The sequence below is a fragment of the Dasypus novemcinctus genome, chromosome 18 (assembly GCF_030445035.2).
Source record: "Dasypus novemcinctus isolate mDasNov1 chromosome 18, mDasNov1.1.hap2, whole genome shotgun sequence".
In the NCBI taxonomy this organism is placed as follows: Eukaryota; Metazoa; Chordata; class Mammalia; order Cingulata; family Dasypodidae; genus Dasypus; species Dasypus novemcinctus.
In genome coordinates, this window is record NC_080690.1 from 2,092,910 (window position 1) to 2,103,653 (window position 10,744).

At 58.1% G+C, this 10,744-nt stretch overlaps 1 protein-coding gene across 9 annotated transcripts in view; it reads right to left on the reverse strand.

The window, feature by feature from the left end:
- Window positions 1–10,744, reverse strand: part of BANP (BTG3 associated nuclear protein) — a 170,826-nt gene that overhangs the window by 59,358 nt on the left and 100,724 nt on the right. For all 9 annotated transcript variants that reach the window (XM_058279594.2, XM_012525694.4, XM_058279599.2 and 6 more), the window contains 2 exons: window positions 7,756–7,995; window positions 176–343 (listed from right to left, as the gene is read on the reverse strand). In XM_058279594.2, coding sequence (XP_058135577.1) covers window positions 176–343; window positions 7,756–7,995 — 408 coding nt within the window. The remainder of the gene's footprint in view (window positions 1–175; window positions 344–7,755; window positions 7,996–10,744) is intronic.

Sequence of the window (10,744 nt, forward strand, 5' to 3'; positions counted from 1 at the left end):
AAGAGCCTGGCGTGGTCTGGCCGAGGTCCCCACCCAGGCAGCAAGCAGGAGGGGGACTGACTGAGCCCTGGATGACGCAGTTCCGTGAGCCTCCTTCGGGACCACTGGCCTAAGAGTGCAGGCTGCCCACGGACCGAGGCCTGCGCCCCGGAGAGCGTCATTTCTGAGCGGATACCTGAACCGCTGTAGGAGGAGGAGGACGGGGTTCTCCGGGAGAAGCTCTTGACCGCCAGGCTCTGCCCTCGCTGTTTCCGCCGCCAGGCTGTCCGACATTTGGAGTCGATGCTCTGCTTGATTCGATACCAGTCAGATTCTGTGATTCCAAATTTATAGAAAAGGTGACCTGAAAGAACACATCCCAAATAAACACAGTGAGAGCAACGCCTTCTCCCAGAGTCCCCAGCTGTTTGGGAGCAACTTCAACACAAAAACGTGACTGTGACAGAGAGCCTTCTCGACGAACATGCTGGCTTAGGAGGCACTTAAAGACTTGACCCATTTCTCTTTGAAAATAATCCCGAAAATCAAACTGTGGTAGCTAGAAAATAAACCGTCTTCCAAGATCAGAGACAAATATTTACTAAAATATAATTTAAAATTCTTTGCATTTATTTAATCCCTAAATAACTTTCAACTTGAGCAGCCACCCCAGATGGCAGTAAGATCCTAAGTTAAACATGAGGGGTCTCAAAAGTTTCCCAGACTCTTCGAACTCTAACTTCTCTCCTCCCTAGATCCACAGACGCATCTCAGGTCCGCAGAGTCAAGAGAGTGAAGCGCGGCTGGTGCTCCAGGTCTGCAGCACCTTCCTGTCTTCCGACCAAGCACAGCCTCTCCACCCTGCCGGCCCGGGGCCTCCTCCACCTTCTCCCCGCAGGTAATCATCACGTGCGAGGGCTTCACGGCACTGCCACTTCTCCTTTGTGTTAACTGTGTCTGCAGCTCATCTCCACTGCTGGTGAAACTAGGAAAGGAATTGTTTGAGTCTCTACAACACCTGGCCGTGCACCTTGAATGAAACGTTTTTCTAAGTATCTGCCGAGTGAACAAATGAGTCTGTGCTGTGTGCGGCAGGCCCTGGGCCTCTGGCCTCTGCGTCTGGTCCTCTGGGGCGCCCAGGTCCACACCTGACCCCTGCCCAGCCGCATCCCTGTCTCCAGCCGCTTCCACACTGCGCGCCTACTCGCCGTACCCAAGTGCCCACCAGCCCCTCCTCCTGGGCGTGCTGCGCCGCCAGGCCCCGCTCCTGCTCCCCACCTTCCCCATGTCCTCTCCCACCTTCCCCTTCCTGACCAAAGCCCTCCGAGTCATCTTTGAGAGCCTACACCGCCAGCCCGTACTGAAATTCTGTCGGCTCCAATTTCAAAACATACCGACAACCAGGCCCCTGCGCACAGCCTTCCCCGTGGATTACTGCACTCACCTAACCATGACCTGGCTCATCTCGGCACGGCCTCCAGAACAAGTGAAAAAAAATCAGCCCGCGCTTCTCTTTTGCTCAAAATCCCAGATGGCTGCTCACTGCACTAACAGGCTTCCCTAAGTTCTCAGAATGGCTCTCAGGGCCCACGGTGACTTGGCTCCAGCTCCCTCTAGCCTCGCCTTACTTTTCTATCCTCACCCACTCATCTCCTCGAAGTGCTCCAAGCACACCAGGCATGGTCCTGCCTCAGGACCTTTGCACTGGCTATTCTTCTGCCTGGAATACTCTTCCCCAACATTCCTGCTCGGCTAACTCCCTTACTGCCTTCATGTCCCTGCTCAAGCACTGCCTCAATGACCCTGCCCTGAGCCACCCCAAGCCCAATGTCCTCTCACCCCATCCAAAGAGTCCAGTCCCACTTATCTAGTTCTGTTTTCTTAGAGTACTAATCACCTTTTAATGCTTTAGAGAATTGATATGTTTATCATGTTTACTCCATTTCCTTCACAAGCACAGCAATCTTTATTTTGTTCACCCATACCCCAAGAACCCAGAATACCCTGGCACATCGCAGATGCTCCAATATTTGTTGAAAAAAAGACTATTACATGTCATCTTAAGATGTTCTTAACTTAATGCATGCTCACATACTTTTTCATCTATTTTTGTCCTGCCTCCTCGATGAAATGAAAAGCTCCTTAGGAGCAGAGATGCTGCACTGCCCCTGTCACCTCCGTGGAGCCCCTCTCAGCCCCCTGGAGCCCCCGCATGTGCAGGTGAGCACACATTTGTCAGGCCAAAGAAAGGCGCCGGCAGTCGCTCAACTGCTGATGACACACACAGCAGCCTAACTCACTGGCACCCACATGTGCGACTGGCATTTGCAGAGAGCCCTCAACACATCGCTGAGGGACACGCGGGCACCCTTACCCCACAAGGGGGAGGCGGAGGGGGAGGGGCCGCTCCCGAGTCGCGGGGCAGAGGCCTCTCCGCTGCCGGCCAGCACACTTTCATCTGACCGTCTCACCTCTCCCTCCTACCGACTGGCAAAAAAAGGCAAAAAAAGGAAGAGCGGTGGCTGTGGGAATCACAAGACGTGGTCTTCAAACAAGGTCACTTCTCTAGCTTCTCTCTTCTGTCCTGAAACTTCACTAACAGGGAAATAATGGATGAAATTCAAAACTTTAATAATAAAAAAGATTAAGGTGAAACTCCCTTTCTGACCACTAAGAGCACTAAGTTTGGATTATCTACTGAGAGTTAAATTATTACCCCAGCTGCTCAAATCTTTTATCTATTGAGACCAAAATATTAGAAATAATCGAAGTCAAGGAAATGTTTTTCTTTAGTACTATATTAAATAATAAAAGTTTCCTTTGCCTTGGAAAGAAACTTCCTGTTTTTTCTGAGCAGATGCCTGAGACAACCTTGACTCTGAATATAACGACAACCAAAATTTCCAAAATCTAGGTAAAAACAATTTGGGGTGACGAGGGGTAGAATTTATAGGATCAGGAAGAACCACCTGAAGTAGTTTCAGAAGCACTTTTCATCCTCATACAGGAAATGAAATCCATAAATGAAGCAGTAACACTTGCTTCTGATTTCCAGGTCATCTCTTCAATAATTACACAGGCATCAACCCACCAACAGCGAGGCCTGTGGGACGCATCGAGGCATGGCCGCAGCTGGGGGACCTCGAGCAGTCCGGGCTAGTTACCGGCTGTAGTTACCTACGGGAGAACCATCCGCTGGCCCCGGTGATGGGGAGCCCAACCGCTGGCCCTGGCCACAGGGGAGCCCAACCGCTGGCTGCAGCCGCCGAGAAGCCCAACCCAGCAGCATGCCGTAAGGGCTCCACCACCAACTGCAGCTGCGGGAGCCCAACCGCAACCAGGGTCCAACACAAGGAAAGAACCCGTGGCTCCATACAGTATCAAAGCACCGTCCTACACTTCAGTCAATACATTCATTCTAAACATACATTTAGAAAACATCCTACAGACCATCCTCCCATTCTCATTCCAGACTAAATAAAATGAACAGAACTCATGATCTGGACCCCTCGGTGGTGGCATGAAGTTTATCGTTCACAGAGGACGGGACCTTCCAAATCCTCCAGGGATTAATGAGAGTGGACAAAGTTTTAAAAACTCGTTAGTAACAAAAGAATACGTACAAGACCACACAGATGTACACACATAAGAAACAAGCAAAAAAGTAAACATTTAAACTCAACTCTGTAAAAATCAGGTTGCCAGTTGAAAACCTAGTTTATATCCACTGAAGAAAAAGACAGATATTCACATAGTTAGACATGACACATTTTTAAATTCTCAAGACATCATTTTACATAATTCCTTCCAACAGTGACTCAAGATTCCATCTGGATGACAAATGCCACCCTGGTAGCTGCCAAGAAAAACTAACTAATGGATCAGCAACTAAAATTTCTCTGCTTCTGACAGAACTTGTAGGCTTGGAAATGAAGGGCTTGACAGAAGAGGAACGGTGCACAAACAGTTACATTTTGCCCTGGGAAGCATCCTATCGGGCATCAGCTGTGAGCAAACGTGATTCTTAGGCAGCAACCACATGAAACATTCTTCGACACTCAGGCAGGAGCTGGACTCTTTTGGACTTCTAGGCACTGCCCAGAATCGTCACTTCCACTTTTCAAAAAGCTTTCCTCATCTCTTCTGACAGTACCGAGCAACTTCAGCTTAATAAATGCAGTAAGAAAAATCTTACGATGATGTGGTAAGATTACCTTTTATTTAACTGATATTTTATACTTGTTGAAGGATTTTATGTCTTACGTTATTTGACCCACACTTAAAACAACTCCTCTAATAAACATGTCACTACACTCACTTCACTCCTGAAGAGAGCAGAGAAGTGCCGTGTCCAAGCCCTAACGCCAATCAGGACACCTGTCCTAATGTGCGGGCCGGCCAGCGCTGCCACGTGGGAGGTGGGGGTTCCCGGATCCCACCCACGCTGCTGCGTGGTTCCTCCAAGCCTCCGGGAGAGCCGCATGCAGGAGAAGCGGAGCCCGGAGGCAGCACAAGGGAAAGGCACGCTGATCTCCCCTGCGTCCGCCTGCTCCCCCTTCACTCAGGGGGACTGGCCCCCTGGGGCAGGAGAGGCCTGGGATTCAGAGGCAACGGCGCTGCCCACGGCAGCTCAGGACAGAAAGGAGCACAGAGGCCGCCTGCGCTCTCTCTTGCTGCTGAGGCAGGAGCGACCCCTAAGGAGCTGCAGGTCACTCTCCCTTTGAAGGCAAGGTCCCGCGGCCATGTCCAGTGTGGCCAAGAAGGAGCCACACGGGCACAGCCACGCTCCAGGTGAGGGGACTGCAGCCCCTGGGCGCCTGCTCCCTTCCACCTCCCTGGCCAGCTGTCTGGCAACCCCACCAGCATCTGAAGATGGTCCTGTCAGTGCTAATGGCCAGTCCACTTTCCAGAGCTACCACTACCAGCCCTGATGCGTCCCCACCCCAGATTCCCACCCTCAAGTAACGAGTCCCTTGTGACGGCTGTGAGAGGTGCTGTGGGAGAAAGGAACAGCCTAAAGGAAACGAACCCAACTCGTGACCTCGACCCCTTGGTGGGTGGCACGGAGTTTATCACTCTCAGGAATGAAACACAGCAGAGCAGCTGACGGGAGCTGAAGTTCAAGGGAAAGCAGAGCCGGAGTCTTTACTCCTCGGGAGTCTAGCCGAGTGCCTGGTCTAGTCACTAACCCTGGGGACAGGGAAAAGCTAGCCAGCCTGCTCTCTCCACACCCGCGGGGGCCCACGGGGCTCATTAATCACTTTTCTCTAAGAAGTGGCAATCCATTAATTAATTTCTGAGGAAAAAACATTGGCTCTGCCTCTTTGAGGTTTGTAACAAGAAAATCGCCAATGGCAGCTTTCTTGCAAACTCCACCAGGTGACACTCTGAGACAGCTGTCCTTGGCCTTGCTGAGGAGGTGCCCCCGGCTGCCCTTTATTTCCCCAAGGCTTCCCCTCTGCATGCTGGCCCGAGTCCTCCAGGCCACCTGTCCTCTCTCCAAGCTGCACACTTGATACCCTTGAGCCACCTCCTGCAGTCACCTGCGCCTGAACGCAGCCCGTCTCCACACGCCAGCACCCCATTTTCACCCCACGGAGAACTCGGGTCAGAGACGCACTGGCCACCACAGCGGCTGGGCAGCATCCAGCTGTGGCAGGGAGCGCCTGCGCTCTGGCTGGGAGATGGAAGCTGGTTCCTTGCCGCATGCCCCACTGACCTGAGGTACGGGCCTGTGGGGACGGCTTCCCCCCACAGCCTGAGACCCCGGGAGGCAGGCCCCGCTGTAGCCAGCTGCGCGTGGGCACTCGCAGGCTCAGCCCAGCTGGTGCCTGGCACACACAGTGCTTGGAGCATGGCATGTGCCCTGGGGCCCGGGATGGGACAGGAGGCTGCACCTTCTAGATGAGACACTCAGGCTTCCTGGCCCCTGTGAGGGGACGCGCGCGGTCAGTTTCCCCAGGTGAGGAAAGCGCAGCGTGGCAGGCTGGCCAACTTCTTATCCCGCAAGAGGCCAGGGCTGGCCCACTCCCCGGGCCCTGTGCCCAAGCCCACCACCTGCCCGTCCCCCAGGGGCCACCTGCCACGCTTCCCCAGCCACCTCTGTGAACACTCTCCAGGCCCTGGCGGACACCTGCACCAAGGACACGCCACAGCCCCTCACCAAAGCTGGGCCAGCCTCCTGCCAGCCTGAGGGCCTGACACTCCCTGTTATCTCCCTCTAGGAGGTACCGTTCACCTGGGGACCCCAGGCCCCACGGCCAGGACACTCCACCATCACTGCACACCGAGACTCACTCAAAAGCTGCGTCTTCTCCAGGAAGCCCCGGGCCTCTAAGTTCAGGCATCCCCCTCCCAACGACCGAGCGCAGCACAGCGGGCCTCTGCTGCCACATCCTCTGTGGCTGCATCCGGCTGACCACACGCTCTGTGCTTGTTCGTCTCTACGTGCCCACGGCCCTCCACCCTGCAGGCCACACTGCACCTTGCTCCCAAGCAAGGCCACCAGTTCCAGGGCTGGAAGCTCCCGTGGTCCTGCCATGGGTCTGAGCGGGGCCGACTGCACGAGGAGGTTCTCAGCTCGCATCTTGCCCTAAAAAGCAGGGCTGGCAATCGGCCTGCAGGCTGACTGCCTGTCTTGGGAAACGAAATTTCCTTGGAACACAGCCACGCCTTCCACTCCCATGCTGTCCGCGGGCGTTTTCGAGGCGCATGGTGATAAGACACCCTCATGCCCCAAGCTCCCCGACCTGGCCCCTCGGGAGAAGCCTGCTGTCCCCTCTAAAGCGGCCTCCACGGCCTCCAACCCGCAGGAGCCGCCTGGCCCCCGTCTGGGCGAGCACACCTGGTGCACGGCGCAGCCTGCAGCAGGACGGCCCCGGGTGTCACAGCGGAGTAGCAGAGTGACCGGCACCAACGGCAGGCACCATCCTGCTCACGCTCCAGACTGGGCTCCGTTTCTTAGCAACTGTCAGAAAAAGCCGCAGTTAGCAAGACCCTCGGTTTAATCAAATGTCAGGGTCAGTAGCCTGAGAAAAATCTCTCTACCGCTTTTGTAACAGCTACAGAAGAAATTAAATTAGCCTGTCTATTCCCCGGCATTCTTAGCGCTGGGAACAAGGCTCTCCTTCTGGACAGAGCGGCACGCCTCCACGAGGAGACAGGGGCTCCCCTGAAACAGGTGAGGTTTAGGGCCCACGCTCGCCTGGCGCGCCCCTCCAGTCTCACATGCCTGGGCCCACCGGCTCTAGACACAGGCTCTGGGGACCACGTGGGCACAAACGAACCAACAATCAGTGGCCATCGGGCCAGAGAGCTGACAAGGGGTGGTGCACGCCCGCAGCCTTTCAAAGTCCAAGCAGGGCAATGCCGACTGCGCAAGTGCCGCTCCGCACAGGGGGGCCGCGCAGGCCGTGGGGGTGAAACGCACCTGCATGAGGCCCAGCCCCCCAGCACCGGGGCAGGCGGCACCCCGCTGATGCTTCCACAGGGCTCGGGCAAGGGCCCCAGGCTGCAGGCTCAGCGGGGGCAGGGAAAGTTCCCGGCCCCTCCTGCTACGCCCTCGCCAGCCGCCAAGGGCCCATGGGGCGGAGGCAGAGGCCTGGGCGGCAGCACGTCCTAGCGCTGTCCCCACGGCAGAGCCCGGCTGCGGCGCACCTCTCGCGGGCCAGGGTCTACCGGGGTCTTCCCCAGCACGACCTGACAGGGCCCACCTTCCAGCCAGACCTTTCCGGAACAGCAGGGAAGGGCAGCAGAGCAGGAGCTCTGGGCACTTACACCGGATCCCGTAGATGGTGAGGGGGTCCAGCTGCTTCTTGCCGTGCTTGCCCTGCCCTGAGAGGTTGGAGACGGCCTGCACCTCGCGGTGGAAGAGGTAGTCGAGCAGCGTCAGCGCCATCTTCTCCGCCGTGCGGCAGTTGGTGCTGATGTGCAGCATGTCGGACGGGATGATGGCACAGCGCACCCGCATCTCGGGGTTGTTCTCATCGCCCAGCCAGGTCCCGTTGGGGTAATCCTCTGCGGGGGAGAGAAGAGGCGCAGGTTGCCGAGGCCCAGAGCACGCTCGAGACCACCACGCACTCAGCCGAGGTCCGACATACACACGCAAGACCACCACCCGCTCAGCCGAGGCCCAGAGCACACATGAGACCACCACCCGCTCAGCCGAGGTCTGACATACACACGCGAGACCACCACCCACTCAGCCGAGGTCTGACATATACACTCGAGACCACCACGCGCTCAGCTCAACGACACTCAGGGAAGACGCTGCACGGGGGCTGGTGGCCAGTCGCTCCCCACCTTCCAAAGTGTCTGCAAAAGCACTGGAGCAAATCTCACTGTCAGAGGGAAAACGGAAGGGGGACAGAGACCAGGAAAGATCCTACCGCTCCCCAAAACCACGGCCTGCTTTCTTTGGATCTCGTCAAGAAGAGCTGACACAGTGCAGCTGTAACTGGTCTCTGCTCTGCAGGGGAGGCTGGCTTCCGCAGGCGCTGTTTGCCTACCTGAAATCTACCACCGAGAGCCGAGACACCTGCCCGCCCATGTCAGCGAGTGACCAGCGCCCACGAAGCACCCCTGCGGGGCTGCCCAGGCCTTTCGCACACCGTTTGTTCCTGGGGTCCCTGAAAGGTGACAGCAAACAAGAGGCCGCTGGCCTCAAACACCAAATCCTCTCCACAGCCCCCGCAGGGCAGAAGGCTTACAGGCCAAATGTCCCTAACTAAAACCTGCTGGTAGGGCTCTGGGCTGGCACGCCATCTAGATGGGTCACCAAGCTGGAGTTGCCAGGAATGACGGGCAGAAACCCAACTCGGAGATCACGGTCCCTTGGCTCTGCCCAGCCGGGGGCCTGCAGGGTGGCCGCGAAGCAGCGGAAGCAGGCGCCACACACCTCGCCTGCCCGGGGACAGTGGAGCACAGATGCCCCCTCCTCGGTGTGGGGACGGGTCCGCTGTGCCTGCATGCCAAAGCACCCTCAGGAGAGGGACTGCTGGAGCCAGCGCACTGCCAGAGGAGCCAGCACGTGCGGCCCGCCCCGCGGCGCACAGCGCAGACCCCTTCCTGCTCCCGCCCTCCTCCCCCTTCCTTCCCGTGGCCTCTCGGCAGTGAGCTGAGCAGGCGGCACCAGAGGCCCTGGTGAGCTACTGCTTGGAGCCCACCCCTCCTCTCTTTCCCACGCACTCTCCTCACGCCTTGGGACACCTCGGTTCTCTTCCTATGAGCTCAAAGGGCACCAGCAGCAGACAGAAACCCCCGGCCTGCACCGGGAGGAGGGTCTGCAGGAGCCTGGCAGGGGACCCCCGGAGCAGGGACCAGGGGCCTGCGAGTCCTGCTTGCACTCTTGACGCCCAGAGACCCCGATGCCTCGAACAAGGCGAAGGGGCACCAGACTGGCACGGGGCGTGCACCCACGGCCTCCTCGGAGCCTGGTTTCCTCGCAGGCTTCCTCGCGCCTCACAGCAGTTCAGGTTTCGTCTCTTACTGGACGGCCACCTCCCGCGAGGAGACGGTTTTGAGGCTGGGGGTGCGCAGCCAGGGGAGCCGAGGGGGTGCAGAGGCAGCTGCCCACAGCCTCCTGGCGCAGCAAGGCCGACCTTGGCCTCTGCAAGCGGCACTCACCGCAGACCCCGGCGCTGGCTTGTTTCTCGAGGGGCTTCAAAACACAGACGCCCCAGCCGGCGTCAAGGGCGGAGGCGGCCTGACCTCCAGCGAGTGGCGCGGGAACAGCTCACAGGACGGCCTGGCGCCGACGATGCCCCCGCGCAGGGCAGGAGGGAGAAGTGGGAGTGGGGCGCGGCGAGCCCTCCCTGCTGTCCACAAGGCCGAGGCTGACAAGACAGCGCATGCGCAGAAAGGAGCAGCGGCGGTGGCGGCAGCGACGCATGGGGCGCAGCTCGCCTGCCTCTGCCCAAGTGTGCAGCACGCCTGCTGCCCTTAGCAGGAACGCAAAGGAAGCCCTTGGCCAGGCATGTCTTCGAAGGCGGTGGCATGTGGCACCGTGCACCGAGCCCGGCCCGGCCCTGAGTCCAGGCTCTCCCTGGCAGCACTGGCAGCAGCACTTGGCCTGTCAACCACTGCCCCTCTCTCTGTAACCACCCCCCGGGGCTGTTGTGAAAACAGACCACACATCCCGTGTCACAGGGCTCAGTGACTTGTCAAATTAACAGCTTCAGAAGCCTCGAGCTCCGGCAGGAGAAAGCTCCACCTGTAACTGCCAACCGAGAGAACGCGCTTCCACCCGGAGGCTCGGCAGCCCCCAACCACCTCCTCTGACCCCAAGGCTGAACCAGGCTGAGGCAGAGGGCGAGCCCCTTCCCCCTGGGCAACGCCCCTGCACGTTCGCCACTGGAAGGGTTCCCAGGGGGGCGGCTTCCGCCAGTGTCCTCGAGGCTCACGGCGGGTGCCGGGGCAGTCAGTTACGGCTCCTCCAATACTCCCCAGGAGTTTATTTTGAAATGTCCTGGCCTCTGTGGAAAGAGGAGGGTCCTCCAAGGGGCAGCCAGCACTGCCTTGCTTTGCCAAAAGCCCAGAGCACAACACAAACGGCTCGGCAGTGCGGCTCCTCCCGCAGGCGGCCGCTCCCAGCCAGGGTTCTCGGCCCGCGAGCCTCCAGCGCGCATGTCTCCGCTCGGGGACTGATGGCCGGAAACAGTGCCCAGGTGGGGGCGAGGCCCTGGCTTCAGCGAAGGAGAGGAAGCAAATCTGCTTTTCAGAATTTAGGACAAGAGATGAGTAACAAGTACCACTCGGTGAAACACTG